This window comes from Trematomus bernacchii, unplaced genomic scaffold (assembly GCF_902827165.1).
Source record: "Trematomus bernacchii unplaced genomic scaffold, fTreBer1.1, whole genome shotgun sequence".
Classification (NCBI taxonomy): Eukaryota; Metazoa; Chordata; class Actinopteri; order Perciformes; family Nototheniidae; genus Trematomus; species Trematomus bernacchii.
The window spans coordinates 301,805-327,564 of NW_022987723.1; the positions used below are offsets into that span (position 1 = coordinate 301,805).

General features: G+C 43.1%; 2 protein-coding genes across 2 annotated transcripts in view; both read right to left on the minus strand.

The window, feature by feature from the left end:
* Positions 1-1,020: 1,020 nt before the first annotated feature.
* Positions 1,021-11,018, minus strand: exd2 (exonuclease 3'-5' domain containing 2). The gene is given in 12 exon segments (XM_034144377.1): positions 1,021-2,210; positions 2,732-2,784; positions 2,786-3,119; positions 4,457-4,592; positions 4,701-4,807; positions 5,735-6,036; positions 7,566-7,692; positions 8,016-8,272; positions 9,537-9,779; positions 9,781-9,998; positions 10,105-10,175; positions 10,931-11,018. Coding segments are annotated over 10 exon segments (1,953 nt in total). The 5' UTR covers positions 9,958-9,998; positions 10,105-10,175; positions 10,931-11,018; the 3' UTR covers positions 1,021-1,993.
* A 1,622-nt stretch (positions 11,019-12,640) lies between these two features.
* Positions 12,641-25,760, minus strand: part of numb (NUMB endocytic adaptor protein) — a 57,808-nt gene continuing 44,688 nt past the window's right edge. The window contains 10 exon segments of the mRNA XM_034144378.1: positions 12,641-14,243; positions 14,291-14,681; positions 15,064-15,201; positions 16,695-16,838; positions 17,195-17,402; positions 17,404-17,501; positions 18,446-18,650; positions 19,570-19,710; positions 21,289-21,363; positions 22,077-22,109. Coding sequence (XP_034000269.1) covers positions 13,898-14,243; positions 14,291-14,681; positions 15,064-15,201; positions 16,695-16,838; positions 17,195-17,402; positions 17,404-17,501; positions 18,446-18,650; positions 19,570-19,710; positions 21,289-21,363; positions 22,077-22,109 — 1,779 coding nt within the window. The 3' untranslated portion in view covers positions 12,641-13,897.

Sequence of the window (25,760 nt, forward strand, 5' to 3'; positions counted from 1 at the left end):
TGTGTCCCCTCTTCTTCATGTCTCTTCTACATCAACATGTGTCCCCTCTTCTTCATGTCTCTTCTACATCAACATGTGTCCCCTCTTCTTCATGTCTCTTCTACATCAACATGTGTCCCCTCTGTGTAAAGAGACTCTGAAAGTTTCAGGAAAAAGATTCTCTCTCTTTTTGTCCTGATCCATTTATATAAAAACCTGTCTGAAAATGAGCTGATCAGATTTTGGCCACTTTATGTCATAACGATGTTTTGGCTTGTGTAACCATTAGCCAATCACCAACCAAGGTAACCAAGGTATATATATATATATATATATATATATATATATATATATATATATATATATATATATATATATATATATATATATATATATATATATTCCACATTTTGATAGGCATGCATAATGGGACATAATTCTTGTTGAAACCCTGCAGTGTACTTGCAAAACTCCTAATGCCTCTCTATTTTTAATGCAAAAAAAGGTTAAATAAAATAGAATGAAAACAGGATTACTTACTTAAGCGTCCCGTCTTTTCTTTATTTTGTCTTAAAAATCTAAAGTATTTTCAAACGTAAAATCTATAAGTGGTTACTTAAAGGTAGGGTAGGTAAGAATGGAGAAACCAGCTCGAGTGCGCTAGAATTTGAAAGTACGCAACCGGAAAAAATCTGCCCCTTCCTTCAGACTTCCTTACAGAGCCCCTCCTCCAACACACACGAACGCGCACATGACCAATGAGGGCACGAGATAAATTTGTGCACAGATGGAAGGCTGACAGGCAGGTAGGCCATCCTGTTACTTTAGCCGGGCCGGCTCAGATGATTGGTCGTGCTTTTTACAGTACTACGGCTTCCACAGATGAAATATTTATGTATTTATTGTCAAAGCATTTAATGTATTCATTGCTATCGGGACGTTAAGTTACCTAACCCACCTTTAAATCCGATGCTCTTACACCAATCATCTAATTTTCTGAAGGAGTTTTCATGTCCAAGCAACAGCACCAGCGACAACAGATTAATACAAAGAAGACTTTATTTTTTGTATCATTCACAAATTAGGAAAACAGAACAGCTTTGGGGCTTTACATCCAGAAAATACAACTAAAGACGAAGCAGCTGCACTTTATATATTCATTCATCACGCTCCACAGATCTTCCACCTTGCTACAGGCACAGGGGGAAGTTAAGGATTATTTACTCACATCATTAAAGTTGGCACGTTTTTTTTTTTCACTGTAGTGTAGTTTGGATTCTGTAAATTGACGTCTGTTTTTATTGAAGATGTCGCCGTTCGACGCTGCGATGAGACTCCAGTTTTTGGGATTAAGAGGTTCATTAAAACATGAACCAGAAGACGTCCCGACTGTAGAGCCTCAGCTGCACCACGATGACATCTGGAGGTTAATTGATCGAATACACGAGCCAACTTTACGCCTCCCCCCCCCCCTGCAGAAACTGGCACCTCGAGGAAACCCTTTTCATATCTCAGGGAGGAAACGTTCATCTACTGACTTAAAACAGACAGAGTGAGAACAGAAAGCAAGGCGGAGCGTTTAATAATTTAAAGGTCATGAAGCTGCCAACCTGCAACGGGGAGGGGAGGGGGGGGGGGGGGGAGGGGAGGGGAGGGGAGGTTGAATGTAGGCGGGACCTTAAGAGCAAGTAGCAGCTTCTTCTGAAAATCAGTGCATACATTTATAGCCATTTTATTAAATAATCTTACATTTTTCATGATAAAAAAAAGTCCGAAGATGATATCGATTTTTAGATTTTCTTTTTTAGTCTTAAAGTTCTTCAGGATCCAACCGGCACTAGAATAGTCCAAAATAGCCGCAGATAAGAGTGTATTTACACACACGGCGGACTCATGGCGGACTGGAACATGCTGGTAACGCTTCAGTCTCGGCTGGTGGATTAGTCATTTTATATCTCACTGAAAGAAAAAAGAAAAAGAAAAAGCGATTTGGCTTGTGATGCTGCGTTCAGGCTCAGTTGAGTTTGATGGGCAGGTCCTCTCCGTACTTGCGGAGGAACTTGCTGTGGTTGTGGTCCACGGCCCAGAGCGGGGGGAGGTGTCTCGGCAGCATGGCCTTCAGGAAGTGCTGCCTCCAGCGGCGCTCCAGCTCCATGAGGCCCTGGAGACCCCGATCAGCTGACGCCCGCACCACCTTCAGACCGTGAGGCACGTACGCCTCGTTGAAGATCCTTCAGAGGAGAGAGGGGGGGGGAGGGGGTTAGCACCGGGAGATAAAACTGACAAGGGTCTTTAAAGACTGCATGTAACTGTAAAGGATATTCTTTATTTTTTTTAAAGAACTGGCAGAAGGTGTATATATTTTTTATTAAAGCTCTCCTATCATGCTATTTTTAAGCAATAGCATAGGTCTCAGATATATACAAATATATCAAAAACATGTCAATGAAGTGTTTTGCTCAAAATACCAAACAGATCACCCATTCTAGCCATGCCTCATATCCCTCTATTTCAGCCCTCTTAGAGAAGGGCTGATCCTGGGTCAGTAGCTTTAGAAAAGTAATAAAACATTGCATATTGCTTATGCAGGAGAATCCTACCCAGATACAGCAATTTTCAAGATTGTATTCCTCTCAATAGCTTTGGTTAGGTGAAGAAATATTAGTTGTAATCCCAAATAATCTCATGGATTTAAATGAAAATCTAAACAATTATACTATTTGAACACTTTAACCCCCCCATGGTTCCTGACCTGGTCTCCAGCCCGGCGGCCTGCTGCAGCTGCTCCTCGGTCAGCTGCTGTTCCCTCGGTCAGCTGCTGCTCCTCGTGGCACTGCAGGAACTCTCTGATGACGTCCTGCAGCTCGTGCCTCCTCGGCTCCGGCAGAGCGTCTCCGGCCGTCAGCAGCGCTCGGGCCGCAGAGCGAACCCTCCTCCGGTCCGAGTCCTCCAGCAGACGCACCCCCTCCTCGCAGCCCTGCGGCGCAGAGAACTCGTTGGCGAGTCGCTGCTTCAGGAAGCCGTCGTGCACGTTGGAGGCGGCGTGGCAGCAGGTGCACAGCAGCAGGATGTCGTGGGAGTTGTGGTCCTTCATCTCCGTGGGGAAGTGCCGGCGGTACTCATGAGGCACGATGTTCTTCCTGAGGGAGCAAAGACAAGTATGAAAATCTCTGGTGATAAGACACACGTTTCTTACACACCTATCGGGTCTTACATTTTTATTAAAGGTCACCTATCATGCTATTTTTAGGCAATAGCATAGGTCTCAGATATATACAAATATATAAAAAACATGTCTATGAAGTGTTTTGCTCAAAATACCAAACAGATCACCCATTCTAGCCATGCCTCATATCCCTCTATTTCACTTCCTGTTTCAAAAGTGCTGATTTGGGGTATAAAGCTTTAAAAAAAAAAGAAAAAAAGGAGGGGTCTGAGCTCATGCGGGACCCGGCAGCTACTGTCTAAACTAAATACTGCCGTGATGAAACGCCATATCATGGATTATCAAGGATTGTTTCTGAAACAGTATGGAGCTCAAAGGCTTTCTCTCTTGCCGGTTATACCACAAGGTGAGTTCCTTTTATTTCCTGCTTCTTCACACACATGCTCTCCAGTACAGGTTAGCTCTGAGTGTTAGCGATGCTAATGTGAACACCGACCATATTACTTCCAAAACAGTCGGGCATTTTTTCTGATAGCAACGTTTCTGATAGGGCCGTGGGTCCACATTTCAGATATTACGTCATATTGGACGCAAATCTGGATCAGCTCCGTTGTAACCCCGTTTTTAGAGATTTGGGTACGGAGGAAAAGAGAGAGGGTTTTGTCTGACGCTGCGTGAGTTCCCTGACACACCGGGGACACATGTTTATGTATACAAGACATCAAAAAGTGCATTTTGCATGATAGGTCCCCTTTAAAACAGAATCAGATTTATTGTGTATGTATGAGGAATTTGGCTTGATGTCATGGTGCATAAATAAAAATATAGCAGTATTTACATAGAAATGGAATAAGATACGGCAGTAATAAAAAAAAAGAAAACAGTAATATGTAATATACTGTAATGAAGTGCTGAAAGGCTAAAAACTAAGCTTCTGGAATTTGAGGATTTGCTGTTTTTACTTTGTTTTATGTAATTGGAAATGTTTGCATTTGGACAAAAACAACAACAACCAAACGTTTGTTGATTCCCTAGTCTAATCAGGGTTCGTACAGCTTTTAAAGAGTACAATTCAAGCACTTTCAAGGAGTCTTAACAAAATACTTCTAGTGCCTCAAACCCTTTTTATCCACTGCATATAGAATCACAAGCGACCCGTTTGTCGAAGTTCGTCCCTCCAGATCTCAAAACTCTGCCTTCACAGAAAGCAATATTTTCAACAAAGCATCGCACTTTGAGGATTTCTGTAACTTCTAACAACAATTGCATGCATTTCATAGGCCCAAAAGTGTAAAGTAAACCACGAGTAACCTGATGTAGGAGTCTGCCTTCCCACAGACCACGCAGAGGTTCTCCTTGGCCGTCAGATAATAATCCTGCTGAGAGTCGGGACGTCCCGACGGCTCGAACAGCAAACGCACCACGAACGGCTCTTCACTCTGCAGCACTGAGACAGACAAATCACATGTTCAGACACACGAGCACAGAAGAGAGAAACCTGTGCTCTGAACGAATGAGAGCGATGTTTTGAGTATGTTCAGGAGTCTCCGTGTACCTCCTATTCCTTTATCTAGGTACCATTTGGCTTTCTTCTTGTCGCAGGTGCACAGCGGCTGGCCGTCAGGAGCGTGGAGGAAGCAGTTATCGTAGAGAGGAGACTTCCTGGAACACAGACAACATAAAAAAACATTAACAAAAGATGGCAAAGTGCATCATGGGAGTTTGTTCTTACAGTCAGCTTCCTCCAACTGAGATCAAGATACATTTCATGATTATACACCTGAACATCAGCAGGAGAGGACTCTTTAAAGTAGAGACACTACATACTGATATACACCTGAACATCAGCAGGAGAGGACTCTTTAAAGTAGAGACACTACATACTGATATACACCTGAACATCAGCAGGAGAGGACTCTTTAAAGTAGAGACACTACATACTGATATACACCTGAACATCAGCAGGAGAGGACTCTTTAAAGTGGAGACACTACATACTGATATACACCTGAACATCAGCAGGAGAGGACTCTTTAAAGTAGAGACACTACATGCTGATATACACCTGAGAATGAGCAGGGACTCTTTAAACTTGAACTCCCCTCTCTAAAACAAAGTGGCATGGTAGGTAAAGCTGGTAAAACACCAAAGCGGATCACGTTAAAGATCAGTGTTTTTTCCCGATGTAGTCTAGCTGCCGCGAACGTTTGCTCAGCTCCTTTCTCTGATAACTTCAGACACAGACTTCCCATGAGTTAAACCCTTCATCTGGTTAAAATATAGAGTTTAAAGCACCAAGATTTAGAAAGTGTATGGTGAAAATGTGGCTTAAAATGTGATAAAAAGTCACTTTATGGCAGCTCCTGGCACTGAAGCGTGATTAAGGGGGATACGACAACATTACAGGAGACCAGAGAAAGGGTTAACTTAATTAAAATGACACGTTTCTCTGCCTAAAAACAACATATATTACATAGATCTAAAATACACAGAGCTGAAATGTTAAACCAAAAAAACCCCACATAAAATCAGCAGAAAATAATGCATTAAAACGGTTTTATCTGTGATATTGGTCCCCCCCCCCCTCACCTGGCGGAGTAGCCCACACCCAGCGGTTTCCTCTTGTTCTTCCGAGGGTCTAGGACTTGCTGATCTCCAGACTCCGGGCTTTCAAAAGTGGGCGTTCTCCGCGTCCGCCTCCTCTTCTCTCCTTCCTTATCCTCAGAGTCTCCTCGGCCCCTGAAGGACACGTCCAGCAGACCCTGGCAGCGAGACGCCAGCTCAGAGTACGAGCTCTCGCCGGAGCACTGGGGTCCCGATGCAGAGTCCAGGCCCAGGAGGTGCAGGAACAGAGCGATGGACACCTGGGCGTCCCGCGCAGCGTACGTTATCTACAGGGGAACACGGAGGAAAGGTTAGAGAACAAACGGAGCAGTAGCAAGAGCTTTGATTCATATACCGTAGGGTCAGGCTATGCCAAAGTGAGCATGTGTCTATGGGAGAGATTTAGCAACGTTTCAACCATGGTCACTTTTCTAGTGGGATTGGACATGGAGAAAGAGAGCATTCGTTAATACTGAGCAGAAATTGGAAAATCATTTTCACTGTAGTTCATTTGGAGAGTATTTGTCATACCTTGAACTACAATGCTCGTAATGTCTTTCATTTTTGTTAAGCACTTTGAATTGCCTTGTGTTGAAAGCAGCGTTTCCGCCAGGCGGGCGTCGTGCCGTCATTTGACAAAAAAATAAATAATTGGAGAGAAGATCGAGAGTTTTTATAGCTTGAAATGACGAAAGGAAAAAGGACACCCCTCTGTTGGGGGGGCAAAGGAGTCTGGTGGGATTCTTTTTGCCGCCAGCAAAGCGTGTTCCTGTGACGGAAAGTGTACTGCCGGCTAGGGCTGTGCGATTATGGCAAAAATCATAATTATTTTGGTCAATAATTGATATCACGATTATTAAATACGATTATTCATTGACTTTGAAAACATCCATTTATTGAACTTTAAAACAAATACAAATAATAATTTGAAACAGTGTCTTTTTAACTGTTGATTACCCTGAACATATAATTCAACTGGAAAACCAATACAAAAATAAATTAATGAACATTTAAATAAATAATATCAAAATGATAAATACCAATAAACAAGATCAACAAATATTTTTGTTACTAAACATATATAAATATGATAAATAAAAATTAATTAGATCAAATATGTTGCACTGTCACAACCTAGCAAAGCAAAATAATTGTTTTTTTCGATTATGTTGTTTTCGTAATTGTGGCAGGCCAAAATCGTAATTGTGATTAATTGCACAGCCCTACTGCCGGCGAGCCTTGACGGGGGGTGCTAGTGGAGCGCGAGCGTGAACTGCGGTAAAATGAAGAGCCGTTTAGGAGCCGGCTCTTCTTAGTGAGCCGAGCCAAATGATCCGGCTCACTAAAAAGAGCCAGAATTCCCATCACTAATACGTAAAGAGATAGTATCTATAACTTAAGGGACGGCTCAATTCAAAATTCTAGTCACGTGACACGACGTCACACATCCCGCTCTCGGGGTGGACGCCCTCTCAGCCCTGGTCTGGCGGAAACACTGGTTGAAAGGTGGTATACAAATAAACTTGCCTTTAACGCTTGACTTTATTGTTCCTTAAAACTCTCATTTTGAAAGAAGATTGACTTTTTTGTGTTTTTGACTTAGTGTGGTCTCATGTGCATATCAAACAAAACGCATCTATACAATGCATCTTTTGTACCGTTTATTTATCCAGAAGAGTTTCATACTCCAACTGTCCATCACCTTATGTTGTCTATAAAGAAAATAAATTGATTTCTAGAACCAGGAGCACCTGAAACCGTTTCCCCCAATCCACAGCTCTACAGCGTCCTGAAGTGTTCCCTAAACCAGCTGTACCTGCTGCAGCGTCAGTTTCTCTGCCTCCCAGTCGCTGCAGCGCAGCTCCAGAGACTTATCCAGAGACACGTTCAGCAGATCCTCCGCCAGAGACTTCAGACTCAGGCCGTTACTCATCGTCACCTGCCTGGAACCACAGACAGGGTTTAAGAGGATCATTACAAACATTTAAAACACAAGAACAAAGAAAAGTATTTGGGTTTCTGAAAGACACAAAGACTTCTATCAGATGTCAGATTGGAGCGCTGGTCTGCAATGTTTTTTTGCCGTGTTTGTGCTGGACTTCTTGTCGCTTACGCAGAGCTGTCTGCAAAATAAGCCACTCTGATTGGCTGTTCAGCTTAAGCATGTGGATGTGAAGAGAAACGGAGGAGAGGAAAACAAACTAGTAACTAAATCAGGAGGGCACACATACTCTTTTCATATTCATCTACTACAACCACACCGTACCTCTGTCTTAAGGCGAGGTATCTCAGGTCCACCGTGCAGCTCAGCGACAGCCCGTAGTCTCGCGTCAGACGTTTGCCATCTTCATAGCAGCCGACGCCGACTTTTAATACGTGGGGGTCTCTGAGGACATCCATCAGGCTGAGAGGGAAGCTCTGCTGCCCGCTGCGAAATGCCAGCAGCCTCACGAGGACGCACAGACCGGAGTACGTGGCCATCTGCAGCAGAGACACCGAGGAGGAGCGGCCCTTCACCGACACCTGGGGCAGGAAGAGGAAGACAGGTCAGAGAAATAACAGGAGCGCTGTGAAGTGTGTAAGGTGTTTACAAATCAAATCCATCTATCTGATTATATAATACGAAGGTAGTAGAATACAATGTGTTGACCAGGATATGTCTGCAGCTACACAATACTTGATTCACATAATTTAACAAACATTTAGTTTTAGATATTTCATTTTATATTCCACTCCCTACACGCTTAGTGTAAATCATATCCTGCTTTATAGTGTGTCTAAAGAGAGAGATTTTTTATCTTCACAGTTTACCGTATATTGTTCTACTTTTCAATGATGCTTTTAATTCTATTTTGAGATGTTTAAATTCTAGTATTGTTTATTTCTACTCTTTAATTTCTACTTATGTGCAATGCCTTGTTTTGTTTAGTTGTTTTTTATGCTGCTGCAACCCAAATACTTCCTGATTTGGGATCAATAAAGTACTTCTCTCTCATCTTATATTTCACTGGTCCATTTTGTGATTTCAATTCAGTGTTGATTAATTGTACAGCACTGAAGTAAACCACATTTTAACAGCCCTAATGCAGGCCGTACATTAGGCGCTTTCACACCAAGTACTTTGCCGTACTTAGTTCCCAGAACTCTTTAGTTCTCATGAACTAAAGAGCAGATCACGTTCACACCGGAATAAGTTCCCTGAGGGAGGATTACGCAAATGAAGCCGCTGACGTCACTTCTTCTTCTTCTTCTGCTTTGGGTTTACTGGCAGGCCGCAAACAACTTCACGGCGTATACTGCCACCCGGAGTCCCCGGCCGGAAGTCCCCGGAGTTGGGGACTGGCTTCAGTAGAAGCTGCTGGGACTCCCAGCAGCTTCTACTGAAGCCTTCAGAGTAAATCGCCAGAACGCCGACACCTCCTCATCTCCCATGTTTTCTTTTGTGTTGCCATAAGTTAGTCTCTCTGCGTTGGTGCGCTGGGCTAATGCTAATGGTAATAATGCTAATGCCAGCAAATACAATGGCGGCTTCACAAAACCTTTTGGGAGTTTTACGGGGCGTGGTTTGCATTCCGCCCAGCCAACCAGAAATGGGAACCTTTTTCTCCCATGAAAGTACCTGCTCTCTAGCAGCGACTGAAAAGGGGGGAAAAGGTTCTCATGAACTAAGTTCTAGTTCCAGATCTTTTTGGTGTGAACGCAAAATGTTAAGAACTATTGCTGAATAACTCAGGGTGGATTTTTCCCTTTTCATAAATCAAAAAACATGCAAAAGGTTTGTCCTCACGCCGTCGGCCTTTACCCATTCACAGTCGAGTCCCAGAACAGGAAACACCGTCAGCTCCTTCTGCATCAGCGGCCAGATCTGCAGCCACTCCTCCTCCGAGCTCACCGTCACCGGATTCACCGTCAGCAGCTGCTCGGAGGACGGGATCCTGAAGGGGTCGGTCGGCTGCGTGGCCTGACTCTCCACCGCCTTGAACGCCTTCTCTGGAGGATGTTGGGGGGGGCGGTGGGGGGGTGTATAGAGTCTCCACAGCCTTAATTTCCTTCTCTACAGGACAGAGAGCATCCACAGGATCGGCCACCTCCTGGACGGAAGGCAGCCTCCTCCTCTTTGTGCGGTAAACTCTCCATACGAGCAGACCCCCTAAAGTCACCCCTACTACTGTTGTTATGACCGCGGTTAAAGGTCCGCGGTGAGACATGTTGACGTGTAGAGATCCTCCTCTAGCTGAAAAGTGGAAACCTAGAGTCAGAAAACACAAACAAAATTGGTAAGCAACTTTTTTTAGATGTGCCAATCTGACCATTAATGGGTGTTGTTAAAAAAGAAATAGTGATTGATGTTTCACCTTTCCTGTGTCAGTGGGATCCCATGTAAACTTGGCTCTGTTTCTGTGATCTGGACAGGCACTGCATCTCTCTGAAACAAGTGAACAGCACACATTTTTATGTCACATATTTGCAGGGTTTAAAAACACAGGTCTGCAAACAACCTGACCCTCTTACCTCTGGCACCTCTCTATAATGCATGTGTGCACCTATACCTGTATTCCAACGCATGTGTGTATTTGTACTGAAGTTCCTTTAATGTGTGTGTATTCAAACATGTATATAATCCAAGAAGAAAACTGAAATCAATAAAGGTGTATCTTCAAATTGTCTTCCATCAGGTCACATAATTTGATAGACAGAATTAAGTGTAACGGTCAAGTTAGCCACTCCGTTATGTTAGTTTAAAAGCAGAATATGGACATTAAAACTCTTTAAACTGGAAATGTAGCTGCTTCATGACTCAGCTGTTGAGTTCATTCGAGTTTAAATAGTTAATATAAACAGAACAACTGCTAACATACGACCGTTAGAGTGAACGTTTGCCAGCTAGCATTAGCAACACAAACTCTGCTAGCTGTTAGCCGCGGCAAAACAGCATTTAAAACATATTACAATATCACCTCAAATTGACATGAATATGAAGTCAACACGTTTAAAGATTAGTGTTCGTCAATATTCTGGATCGCTTTTCTCATTAAATCAAAGTTAAACCATCGTTAGCATCTGATTAGCCAACGTAAGCTAGGCGGTTATCTTGCTAACTTCAGCTGCGTTGTTAGGCTGCATTTGATATATTTCTGCGTGGCAACAGAGCTGCATTTGTCGATGAAGTTTGATTCTTACCTTTACGTTTTTAACCAACACAACACCAGTTTCACACACATGTTCTCCTGCATTTCTGTGCTAAACTGATGCATGTCTTCCGTGCTGTTTTTATAAGGACGCGGCTATGCAGCCAGCGCCCCCTGCTGGAGGGAGGGAACTACAACAAGAACAAAATAAAAATCACCAAATAGCCAATAAAATATTTGGTAAAAAGTAAAAGAAAAATCTACATAGCAGTCTTTATCTGTTTACATTTACCTGGCTCGTTTTTCTTTTACATAAAAACATATTATTTCTCTCTTGATTTTTAGTATAATGGTTACCTCAATTGTTTTTTTCCCCACCATTGTTTATTGAATTCTATCCTTTAAATGTATATTTAAGTAATTCCATTTTTTTTGTAATGTTCTTGTGCTAAATAAAAAAATGAATGACATGCATCTATGCAAAAAAAACATGTTTCCCGCATCCTACATGGTTTGTATTTCTATACGTTAGTAAGTTTAGGTGTATTTATTTTAAACATAACACTTTTTGACATTACCTGGGAGTTCTGGATAAAAATTGTCCAAAAAGAATAAATACAATTATTATTCTGCTGGGTGAATTATATGTATTTAAAGCTCAATCAAGAAAAAAATGTGCTTCAGTGGAATGACTAAATATGCTCTACCTTATGCTTCTAAATATTTTTTTGTAGTTTAAATTTATTTTAAATACTAAATGTGTTATCCATGTGATCATCCTGCAGCCATCATGTACTTCTTTATATGGATTATTTGACTATATCTATAAAATATCTGTCTATAAAATGCAATAAACCCAAGGAGAGCCACTTTCACACCAAGCACTTTGCCGTACTTAGTGAAAGCGGATTGAAATGTTTTGTTATAAAAGGGTATTAGAATAAAAAAGTTATTTGTAATTTATTACATTATTACATTAGATGTTCAGGGTATATGCAGGAATCCTGAAGTCAAATGTAATACCTTTTTTAAGACCCTTTCCATACCTTTTAAGACCTCATCGCCACTTGGGAGTTTTAACCGGTTACATTGGCGACACAATTGACCTCACATTGACTATATACAGTATTGATTGTCCTTCCTCCTTATCTTCCAACCATTTGGACGCAAACTTGCATTTCCCCATAACGATGTTGTTTAACAACCGGCGTAAACGGACCTTCGCGCGCTATCAAGCAGTGAGCGTGCGATGTCCTGTTCAGATGACGTCAAATCCAACGGGATGCCATAAATAAACTACAAAGAATCACACTACACACCTACCCAATGATTACATTCAGGCAGACTGTAGAATACAACCTCTTTAGACAATTTATATACTTATTGAAAACAAGCTACAAAATCTAATACCTTGGAAAATGCCATTTAATACTTTTGAAGACCCCGCGGACACCCTGATGTTACTTATTAGACGCTTTTATCCAAAGCAACTTAAATACTCAATACTGTGGGCAATCCCGAGCAATTAGGGGTGAAGTGTCTCGGGGACACAACGACATGCTGACTGCAGTGGGGTTTGAACCTGTGCTCCCCTGATCCCAACACCAACGCACTAGTCCACTGCGCCACACGCCTCCATTTATTGTCTGATGAATATATACAAATATGTTTTTGTCGGCCGAATAATTGTACGTTTTTTAATCAATAGATGTTACTCTGCATTAAAAACACAACAGTATGGACTCAATAACACAGAACACTGTTTTCCTTTACCACCATCAATTTATTCAATCTTTTAGCTTCAATATTTCTCCAAAGAAGTGGAATAAAGTAATGAAATAATTACAAAATGGAAAAATAGATCAGATAATAGATCATATTCACAGGTTTGATTTAAAAAAATAAAAACATGACAGAGAGAAATCAGACGGAGAGAGACGGAAGCGTTTTCATCTCCCTGTAGTTTTCTGCTGAGGTCAGCGTGCAGCTTACACTCACTAACCCCCGGTCACCTGCGAGTCAAATCATCTACTGTAGTGCTGTGCAAAATAAAAAGTTACAAATCAACTACTTAAAAAAATAATATAAGAGGTGGAGACACAGGAGATGACACATCCTACCATGTTAAATAAAAAAACAAGATCATTTCCACGCACAGAGAAGAATGACAATGAGGAAGTAACATTGGAAGTACTGATGTGTACTAAACTAATAAAACTGAGCACAGGTCAGAGGCAACCAGTCCGCACCACCACCAGGTCCACAATGATTGTTGCTGCAACGAAACCCTATTTACAGAGAGATGCTCCACATCCAATCACAGGATGCAACAGACGGCAACAAAGAGATTTCTCTCCAAAAATAAAACAAAAAAACAAGTAAAGCAGCTGTCCCTTCACAAAATCTCTTTACATCACATTACAAATTAGCACTGCTGTGAGCTGTGTACAGTATAGATTCTTTATAGATATATATATTTTTTTTATGTATAATATATACGGTCATTTCTTGTATACACGAACATAAACTCGTCTCATTGTAGCTAGCCTATGCCTTTGGCACGATTACTTACAACTCTTCTGTTAGATTCCAAAGCTATTTAAAATATACTTAATGCATAAAAATAAAGTTTTGGCATTTTCTCACTTTATTCTTCTGATTAGGAAGTTAGAATGAGAACTTCTTGTCTGGAAGCTGAGTTCTCTCAGTGCTGCAGTTTCTCTGCCAGGTGAGGAGGCGTCGTCCTGGCAACAGGGAGCGGAGGTGAGGGGGGGGGGATGCTGAGCCTGCGCTGCACAAACAAACGTACAGACGATGCTGATGAGAAGCTAGCCTGTTAGCCTGTTAGCCTGCTCCGTTTGGGGTTCTGCTCCCTGCTGGTTCTCCTTCTTCTTCCCGAGAGCTCTTCCTCTGAAGAAGAGGCAGGAGGACCCCCCCCCCCCCCCCTCACCTCACCTCGCTCTTCTTTAGTCACCCCAAAACAAAAATGGCCTCCTTATAGTCCGGTTGCCAGCAGTCTTCAGAGCTGGATCTCGAAGGTCTTGTGCAGCTCGGTGGAGAACGGGTTAGTGGGGGACGGAGAGGCGATCTGACGGGATCGGCCCTCCAGCGCCGCCCACTGGGCCTCGAAGATGTCTTCCTGTGGGGGGGGCAGGGTGACGGGGGGAGGCAGGATGGAGGGGGGGGGGCAGGATGGAGGGGGGGGGGCAGGATGCGGGGGGAGGAGGGGGGGGGCGAGGTGCGACCAGGACTCGGAGCCGTTAAAGGTGGCGCTGCCGTTTGAGGGGAGACTCCCCGTGTTGTTGAGGGGGGGTTTGATGAAGGGGCTGAGGTCCTGCTGGGGGGTCGGGGCGGAGGAGGGGGGGGGGGTCGGAACTGATGGGGGGTCTGGGTGGAGGAGGGAGGGGGGAGGAACTGATGGGGGTGAGATGCCGATCCGAACACGTTGGCCACCATCTGAGAGGGAGTGATGCCCACCAGCGCGGGAGGGAAGGGGAGGCCGTTGGGCAGCGGGTAAGAAGACGGGGGGTGAGTGTGGAAAGCGGGCTGACGGGGGGGCAGCATGGGCACGACGGGGGGCAGGGGGGACATGATGAAGGCCACCTGGGGGGGAGGGGCTACCGGCATCGACCCGGGGGAGCTGAACGGCTGAGGGGGCAGCGAGGTGGGGGGGCCGCGCACTGACTTTGTGACTTCCTCTAACCAGCGGTCTGCTTCTGAGGGGGTGCGTCTGTGGGAGGAAACGGGGGGGGAGGAGGTGGGGGGGACCACTATCACCGGGGTGGGAGAGGACCAGTTACTTCCTGTTGGGAGAAAGGAAGAAAGTGGGTGAGAACACGACACACATCTGAATATGTGACGTCATTTAGAAACATATTAATTGGCATAATGAGTATTTTAGTTTTGGTATTTTGATGCTGATACTTTTTGCACTTTTACTTGAGTAACATTTGAAATGCAGGACTTGTAACAGAGTATTCCAACACTGCGGTACTTCTACTTCTACTCAAGTACAAGATCTGAGTACTTCTACTTTTACTCAAGTACATGATCTGAGTACTTGTACTTTTACTCAAGTACATGATCTGAGTACTTTTACTTTTACTCAAGTACAAGATCTGAGTACTTCATTAGTAAATTCTCAGTGCCTCCTGTCACATGCAGCCTCTCCTAGCTGCTGCTTACCTGGCAGTGCTGAGGGAGGGGCTCCTGCTGGGGTCTTAGCCCAGGGGTTAGTGTCTCGAGCAGGCAGGGCGGGGGGCAGAGCGGGGGGGTTAGCAGCAGCAGCAGCAGCAGCACAGAAGGCAGGAGAGGAGCCGTTCACTACAGCAGACCAGAGACAGACGCTAGTACAGGCTGATGGACCGTTTGTTAGACATGCACAAACTGAAGGTGCTGTTAAAGTATACAGAGGCAAGAGAGAGAAAATATGAAGGTGATCCAAGTCTGATTTAAAGGGTTTTGTCTCCTGTGTTAGTGACTCAATATGAATGACTTCAAAGAAGGGTTTTCTCAGGTAATCCCTTTATGTTTCTTTAAATAACTGAAAATCATTTTTGCCAGGTGAGCTACCAGATGTTTGTTGTTGTAATACTGATGTCTGCCACAAGAGGCTGCCAAACACCACTAGAATAGAGAGAATAGAATTGGGGTGAAACCCTCTTTAATGGTCTCACATGCAGAGCACACAGCACACAGTGGGTGCTTCTCAATCTCGAGTAAAGCTGCTTCAGAGCCACTATTTCAAGCATACTACGTCATCGAGTGCCGCCGAAGGACTGTTCCAATCTCCAGCATACTTGGAATTCTACCGAGCCCAGCGTACTCCGTTTGGAGAAATATCGAGGCTGCACATGAGTAGACTCGGCGGTCTTAAAATCCCCACAATGCTTTGCGCACGGACCAATTTCCCCAAATCTGAAAATGTAAGGCGGGGCCTCTCATATGACGCACACCTGCACACTTGCTAGCCTGTTCCACTCTTCGTTTTCCGAATGCCAGGAAATATTCTTGCCTCGCTTCTGAAGCAAGATGCTCGGCAGACATGTGCTACCAAGCAAGCGTCCTCGCGATTGAGAAACACCCACTGACATGTGTTCTCTGCTTTTAACCCATCCTAGCACCAGGAGTCTAGTACTAGGAGCAGCTATTGTACAGCGCCCGGGGAGCAATGGGAGTGAGGGGGGGAAGGGGGGTGTCCGGTGCCTTGCTCAAGGGCACCACGGCAGGGCAGGAGGTGAACTGGGACCTCTCCAAGTAGCAGTCCACACTCCATATTTTAGGTCTGGTCGGGGACTTGAACCGGCGACCCTAGGGCTCACAGTCCAAGCCCCTACTGACTGAGCCACTGCCCCCACGATCTTAGTTTTAAATTACAACAAAAACCATTTAGAAAAATGATCCTGAGAAAGAATGCGTTTCCCCTGGCAACCTTTTTTTATTGACCGTTTTTTTTGCAGACAAAAAATTCAAATAAAGTGCTCTGTACAAGATTTATTCCCCGCCTCTTTCACAGAAGAAAAAAATGATAGGAGCTTAAAATTAGGGAACCTTATCCTTGAAAAACCTGTTCTTACGCCATAAACACTGGAGATGAAACAATTAAGATCAGGCTTAAAAAATAGATCACATGAATATTTTGTTCACTTGCCTCTCAGGTCTTCTGTTTTGTTAATCAAATATCAAATCAATGTTTTAAACGTAATTATGACCAAATGTGAGCAGGCAGACACTCTCTAAATGCGTATGTTAACATGTGACCCACTGACTGGGTTCATCACAGTGAGATTTGTTAGATATTAAAGAGGGTATGTCACCTGGTGCTACAGGAGACTGTGGGGAGGAGGTGGGTTTGGGCATCGGAGCGGAGGAGAAGGGGTCCTCGGGGGGGCCGCTGAACGCCGAGGTGATCTGAGTGCAGAGCGAGCTGATGCTGTCGTTCTCGCCCTCCACCTCCGGGACTGACGGGGAAACACAGGGGGGACATTTAGTAAAAGCTGAAATAAAAAACATTAACAATAGGACAGAATTGATCTGGTATATCATATATTACATATTTATTCTTGTTTCTGGAATAATATAATACTAAATTAAGCGTTTTGAGCACCAGGAAAAGCACTATATAAATAACATGTATTATTATTAAATATGAAACAGTTCTTTCCAAAGTTCAGGTGTTTAACAGTCTTATGGCCTGAGGGATGAAACTGTCCCCGAGTCATCTTCAGGGTCGACTTTGCACATTTTCGAAGCCGTGTGAAGGTTATTTGCAGGTTTTGCAGAACAAAGCGACAGTGTGTGAGGAAGATAAACCCACCGGTGTTCTTCATGGGGAAGTCAGACTTGCGCTGCACGTTGGACGGCAGCTCGTTCATGCGCAGCGACATCTGCCGTTTGAAGGGAGACGTCTTCTGGCTGAGGACCGGGAAGCCCCTGAAGGAGCCCTGCCTGGCGAGGGCCTCGGCGGGGGCGTGTCTGCGGGGGATCACCTGGGGGCCCAGAGAGGCCATGGAGAGGGGGGGGGAGGGACGAGGGGGAGGGGGTGCCTCCACTCGACTGACCCGAGGAGTTATTCACAGAGATGGCCGAGTTGTGGTGGCCCATCATACCAACATCCGTCTCTGCTGGAAAAAAACAAAAGTGTAAGATCAGAAGTAACTTAGTACATTTACTCAAGTACTGTACTTTAGAAACAGTTTGAGATACTTGTACTTTTTGCTACTGTGTACTTCTACTCCACTTCAGTTCAGAGGTAAATGGTGTACTTTTCCTCCACTACATGTATTTAATCCCTTTAGTTACTTTACAGATGTGGATGAATGATGTGAAATATAATCAAGTGTTAAATCAGACTTTAGTTCCACCTGGAGTAAATTCACAAGCTACCCTGCAGTATACAAAGTCATTCAAACTAGCTGCACCTTTACCAGCTTTGAGAACACTTTCATGATCAATCATTATAAAACATATCATATATATTATTCTGAAATGGACCAATCTGCACAATGACTACTTTTACTGTCGCTACTTTCACTATATTTTGATGAGAATACTTTTCTGCTTTTACTTGAGGAACATTTTGAATGCAGGACTTTTACTGTAACAGAGTATTCCTACACTCTGGTACTTCAACTTTTACTCAAGTACAAGATCTGAGTACTTCTACTTTTACTCAAACACAAGATCAGAGTACTTCTACTCAAGTACAAGATCTGAGTACTTCTACTTTTACTCAAGTCAAGATCTGAGTACTTCTACTTCTACTCAAGTTCTAAGTACTTCTACTTTTACTCAAACACAAGATCAGAGTACTTCTACTCAAGTACAAGATCTGAGTACTTCTACTTTTACTCAAGTACAAGATCTAAGTACTTCTACTTTTACTCAAACACAAGATCAGAGTACTTCTACTCAAGTACAAGATCTGAGTACTTCTACTTCTACTCAAGTGCAAGTTCTAAGTACCTCTGTGTATAATAATATAATATTAGCTGTTCAGAGAGATAAATAAAAAGACGGAACTAGCATGGAAGTTAAACGCTCTTTAGACCAGACTTTTTATACTAACCTTTTTTAGCGTCCTGTATCTGCCTCATCACTTCCTCCCGCTCTGCCGCCTCTGTTGCCGTAGTAACCCGAAACGAGCCCTCACGGGTGAAGGTGGTTCTGTTGGCGTCGAAGGTCGCCGTGACGCCGCACTCCTTCTCACGTTTCTGTTTCCGCTCCAGACAGGCGGCGAACGCACAACCCACAGCGTGACTGAGACGCTCGCCCTGAAACAGACCAGGGAACAATTATTATTCACACAGAGCTCCTAGACATAGCACTTTATAAACATGGTTTCAAAAAACATTATAAATTAGATTCTAGTCCTAGTCCTTTATTGTGATTGGCTGAACTGCTTTTTGAACCCGTTGTAAAACAGTCTGTAATGCAGGGGGGTCCAAACCTTTTTCACAGAGGGACACATACAGAAAAATATACGAAGAGCTGGGCCCCTCATAAATTAAGCTAGCACAATTAAACACACACACACACACACACACACACACACACACACACACACACACACACACACACACACACACACACACACACACACACACACACCACACACACACACACACACACACACACACACACACACACACACACACACACACACACACACACACACACACACACACACACACACACACACACACCACACACACACACACACACACACACACACACACACACACACACACACACACACACACACACACACACACACACAACACACACACACACACACACACACACACACACACACACACACACACAGTTTAACAGGAACCTCAGATTGATTACTATAAGAGAAAATAAGAAGGGTTTATTTCAAGTGTGTTATGGAAGTAAGTTATTGGGCTTTTTTTCTTATCAACTAAGATTTGATAGAAAATGTTTCCAACTTTAATGGACTGAATTTGTTTAAAAAGTGGGCTTCTTAACACATGAATACTGTGTAATATGTGTTTTCATCTATATTTAAGAAGTACAATACAAGACAAGCACAAGTTTCATTTGTGGGCCGTACTCCATTATACTTTTTGAATTTGCTGAGGGCCGATGCAAAATGGCCCCCGGGCTGTAGTTTGGACACCCCTGCTGTAACCAATCAGCTGTGAGCGCAAAATGTGTTCTTCTCACCGAGTCTTTGATGGCCATGAAGCAGTGGCAGATCCAGCGCCGCGTGGTTCCGTCTCTGCAGATGTAGGAGAACGCTCTCTCAAAGTTTCTGTCCGGAGCGCAGAACGACACCTTCTCTATCGTCTGGTCTAGAATCAGGTCCTGCAAACACATGTTCACCTCGTTATTATCAGCTCATTATGGGTAAAGTGACCCTTGAGTCAATTCAATGAGATCTGAATGATTGGACAGTGAGCAGCACTTCAATGTGAAGACCTGGGTTCAAGAGCACTTGAATAAGATTGAACTAATAGCAGCTCCAGAAGTTCAAAAGGTTAGCCTGACGCTGAAAGATAATCTCTCACTCAGGGAAAGGGGGCTTGGAATATTTACAATAGTTTATTTTCTATACTTTTACAACATAGTTGCAACAGGTAAATATAATTCAATATTATTCTTGTATTATATACTTTATTTTATTACATGGCTTAGTTGAATACTCGATTCTGATTGGTCAATTCAGAACACGTGACACGTTGTTAATCCAGAACAGACAGACCGTTGTTAAGGACGCTCAAATCTGCAGAAAGAAGTTCGGTCGATTTAACTGTATACAGTTTGGCCGAAAAGCAAACTGGGACAAGAAAACAGCGGAGAAGTAACGGGGCAGAAACCCTCCTTTTTACACAACGGTCCAGACATAGACATCAAACGGCAAAACATATTCAGTTGCCAGTTCCTTTGTCATTAGGGCAGGGATATCTAGATACTTCCCAAGGTTTGACATCATGAATTGCGCTACTTTTAAAGCAAGCAGCGATGTTTTCAAATCTGTAATCAAAAAGGTCCTCAAAAACGCTATCGAAGCAGTTCCTGCCGTTGCTACGTAGTTCAAACGGTAACAACGGACTATTTTTCTTAGCGGATGCATATCATTTGAAATCAATAATAGCCTACTATTTTTTAAATCAATAAAAACATTTCCTAAATCTATAAAAGCATTTCAATTAATATTGGGAGTCATGTCGTTACTTTGTTGAGAATGTGGCCGTGTAATAAGCGGGATAATCCCTTACATAATATATCTTCTATTTTATAACCTAAAGCTGTCAACAAATGTTAGAAATCAAATCAGAATACTTTCCATGGGGGAAAATTGAGATCAAATAAAATCATAGATGAAAAAAACCCAAAGATAGAATCAAAATATAATTATAAACGCAAGACAAGTGAAATAAAAAGATAAAATAAATACAATTAAAATGGAGATATATTTCTATAAACATCACAAGTTAAATGAATGATGTCAAATAAAAGATATCAAAAAATATTAATATAAAAACAAGTCCCATCAAAAATATAAAATACAATACAAATATTTAAATGAACATAAGAAGTTAGAATAAAAAGAAGTCCTTGCACTACAATATATAACATGTATATTACATACCGTACAGTTTAAAAGGGTTAGAGGAAACCATGACACCTTGTTGATGTATTACCACATCTCTCCAGCAGGTGTCAGTGTAACTATCCTGACAGTTTAACTCCTATCCACTCCTGCAGGTGCAGAGTACATATTTACAAAGAGGGCCTCTTGGAGGTCACTGGAGCACAAGTACAGCAGCTTCACTACCATTACCAGCTTCTATAAAGCTCCTAAAGCCACGTGGACTTCCTGTAGGAGCTTTTATTTATAATAAAAAGGTCTTTCCTAAGACTTCAGAGACTTATTATTACCTTTGTTTTGTCGTCTACAACACGAAGACCGTCTGCCGACACCCACAACACGGCGCGCACTGCCTTCTTCCCCGCCTGCAAACCAAACACAACAGGAAAGAGTCAGTAATGTTTTAGTTTTATAATAACATGACTTCCCATTGAACCTTTCCTTGGTACCAAATCAATAAGTCAACACACACACAAAGCACACCTGTCAATAAAGAGAAAGCACCAGGTAAGAGATACAAGAGAGGTTGTTTTCACGAGTGCCCAAACTATAATCTAATAAAAGAAAGGTGGAAGAATTTGTGGTGACGATGCAGTTGAAGAGTGTGCACCATCAGTCAAACGTCCGTTCACACACAACTGTTCAGTGTACACACACACACACACACACACACACACACACACACACACACACACACACACACACACACACACACACACACACACACACACACACACACACAACACACACACACACACACACACACACACACACACACACACACACACACACACACACACACACACACACACACACACACACACACACACACACACACACACACACACACACACACACACACACACACACACACACACACACACACACACACACACACACACACACACACACACACACACACACACACACACACACACACACACACACACACACCTTTAGAAGTGATCAAAGGGTGAATTGGGTTACGTGAAGAGGAGGAAAAAAATTATAATAATAACAACAAATGTCATACCGCTGATCATAAAGAGACACACTGAGACACAAAGCAATAACTTACTTTTGCAAAGAATCCTTTGAAGAATTTCCTGTCCTGGAAGTGGTAAAAAGGGAGGGCGGGTGAGAGGGGTGGAGGAGACGGGGGAGGAACAAGGCATGAAAATGTTACCTACGAAGTCTAAAAAAATTGTATGGAGCCCACAGGAGGAGGAGGAGGAGGAGGAGGAGGAGGAGGAGGAGGAGGAGGAGGGGGAGGAGGGGGAGGAGGGGGAGGAGGGGGGGGGTCGTTTTGTTTGGTGGAGGTGAAGCTGGGTTATGAGTGAGGCAGGAACATGACTCCACTGTGATGGTGTGTTGATGGTGATGGAGACACAGTGAGGGTTATTGACTTCATGATGATAACTGTTAGTATTACCACACAGGAAGCCAGGGAACCAGGAAGTGACATCCCCAGGTTTGATTGTGATTTAAATAATCAACAACAACAACAACAACTGGAGATGTACCGATCAATCAGCAGGTAAATCACTGATGTATTTGTTCCTGTGCTGGAAACGAATGAAACACATTCCCTCAGAGAGAAACTCATTCCCTCAATCAGACACTCATTCCTTCAGACAGAAACTCATTCCTTCAGACAGAAACTCATTCCCTCAGACAGAAACTCATTCCCTCAGACAGAAACTCATTCCCTCAGAGAGAAACTCATTCCCTCAATCAGACACTCATTCCTTCAGACAGAAACTCATTCCTTCAGACAGAAACTCATTCCCTCAGACATAAACTCATTCCCTCAGAGAGAAACTCATTCCCTCAATCAGACACTCATTCCTTCAGACAGAAACTCATTCCTTCAGACAGAAACTCATTCCCTCAGACGTAAACTCATTCCCTCAGACGTAAACTCATTCCCTCAGACGTAAACTCATTCCCTCAGACAGAAACTCATTCCCTCAGACAGAAACTCATTCCCTCGATCAGACACTCATTCCTTCAGACAGAAACTCATTCCTTCAGACAGAAACTCATTCCCTCAGACAGAAACTCATTCCCTCAGACGTAAACTCATTCCCTCAGACAGAAACTCATTCCCTCGATCAGACACTCATTCCCTCAGACAGAAACGCATCCTTCAGACAGAAACTCATTCCCTCAGACATAAACTCATTCCCTCAGAGAGAAACTCATTCCCTCAGAGAGAAACTCATTCCCTCAATCAGACACTCATTCCTTCAGACAGAAACTCATTCCTTCAGACAGAAACTCATTCCCTCAGACGTAAACTCATTCCCTCAGACGTAAACTCATTCCCTCAGACAGAAACTCATTCCCTCAGACAGAAACTCATTCCCTCAGACAGAAACTCATTCCCTCGATCAGACACTCATTCCTTCAGACAGAAACTCATTCCTTCAGACAGAAACTCATTTCCTCAGACAGAAACTCATTCCCTCAGACAGAAACTCATTCCCTCAGACGTAAACTCATTCCCTCAGACAGAAACTCATTCCCTCGATCAGACACTCATTCCCTCAGACAGAAACGCATCCTTCAGACAGAAACTCATTCCCTCAGACAGAAACTCATTCCCTCGATCAGACACTCATTCTTTCAGACACAAACTCATTCCCTCAGACAGAAACACATTCGCTCGGAGAGAAACTCATTCCCTCAATCAGACACTCCTTCCTTCAGACACAAACTCATTCCCTCAATCAGACACTCCTTCCTTCAGACACAAACTCATTCCTTCAGACAGAAACTCATTCCCTCTGAGAGAAACACATTCCCTCAGACAGAGACACATTCGCTCGGAGAGAAACTCATTCCTTCAGACAGAAACTCATTCCCTCAGACAGACACTCATTCCCTCGATCAGACACTCATTCTTTCAGACACAAACTCATTCCCTCAATCAGACACTCATTCCTTCAGACAGAAACTCATTCCCTCTGAGAGAAACACATTCCCTCAGACAGAGACACATTCGCTCGGAGAGAAACTCATTCCCTCAATCAGACACTCCTTCCTTCAGACAGAAACTCATTCCCTCAGACAGAAACTCATTCCCTCAGACCGTGGTTAGATCTCTGACTCGAGCCTGGAACTATCTAGCGTCCAGACTCAGTCAGAGGTCAAGTTTAGGCCGTCCTAAAAGAATAAAGGAACCACAACCACCTAACCCAGCCTGGTCCTAATCCTCCCTTCTCTCCTCCCTCCTCACCTCCTTCCTCTCCTCTCCTCTCCTCTCCCCCCTGTAAGCTGGGAGAGGAGTGCCACTCTGCTCCTGTTACACTGCCATGGTGGAGACAGCACCCAGACCACCATGTTAATGCATGATTCACCTCATTGGGAGTGAGCTAAGCACTTGTTAGTGTGAGTTAGAGCTGCACCATTCATAGAAAAGTGTTCTAAATTGCAATATGGACTAGTATAATATTCAAAATGTCAATGATAATGAGAAAAAATGATGCAAAAATGATCACTTCCTCCTGATTCATGATTGCAATAAGTACTTTTTTCACAAATGGTGCAGCCCTAGTGTGTGTGAGTGTTTGTGAAAGACATGCAGACGGTGGTAGAACCTGCATAGTGAGTGTTAGTAAAGTTAAGGAAGAAACATCTCTATATATAACAAGAATGAGAGGGTTGTGTAGGGGGGAGGGGATTTGGACTTTTTTTCTCAGCAACACCACAATACAAACCTGCTTAAAAAAGGACAAAAAAAAGTACAACACGAACAAAAAAAAGGTAATACAATATTCAGGTATTCAATGTGGGAGAAACTACAGGAGGAGGAAAGATTTCTGGGCAGAAAGGACAGTGGAGTTTTGAAAGATCAAGGTGAAGCCAACCAGGCAAAAATGGAAACCTTTCTATGTTGTGAATAACATTGCAACCCAGATGAAAACCCCTTAAAGTGGTTCACCGAGCTCGTGGATAAACGTCATTTCTGAACTGGCAAACACCTCCTACAGCAGCAGCAGCAGCAGCAGGATGTGCAACAACGAATAACACATCTTGCGCAACTTTTTATCAAAAAAAAAAATCACACCTTACAACATGTGCTGCAACGTTTGAAATCCATGTCCACTACCAGCCTGCAGAGTGGATACAGAAAAGAGGAAGTTGACTTTAAAACACACTTAATTGCTAATACTGAGAGTCTACGGGGTGACAATTGTTTGTTTGTTTGCTTCTATGAGTGTCTTCCTGTCTGTCTGGACCACTCACTCTAATATTTTGTGAACATTTATGACTGAAAGCTAAAGGATTTCTTGTGGTTCTGTTGATTCACACTTTTTAAATCCATATATTTTTTTAATTTAATGTTTTAACGTCATTGACTGCTTGAGTAGCAAGAAGCATTTCCAGCAGTTGCTCGGCTAAAATCAACCTTTAACTTGTCTGATACACATTTAGGCTTTTTGCATGACTCAAAAACAGACAATATAAAAGTTTGGTCTCATTTTGAACCACATTATCGGTTTATAAATTCCATTCATGATTGGGCAAGATCTCACATGAATACATCCATTGTTTTAAATCCTCTTTACCACCGCATCTGCACTCGATCGTTTGACCTTTTCTAGTTTTATTTCTCTCTTTTAGTTTCCCACATTATGTGTTTACTCGTGAAATATCTGTATTCGGGGTGGAGAGGTTTCTCAGGCAGCTTTTCATACCGTGTCTCACTAAACGTCTTAATGCAAAGCTCTGGTTAATATACACACTGTCAGATGGA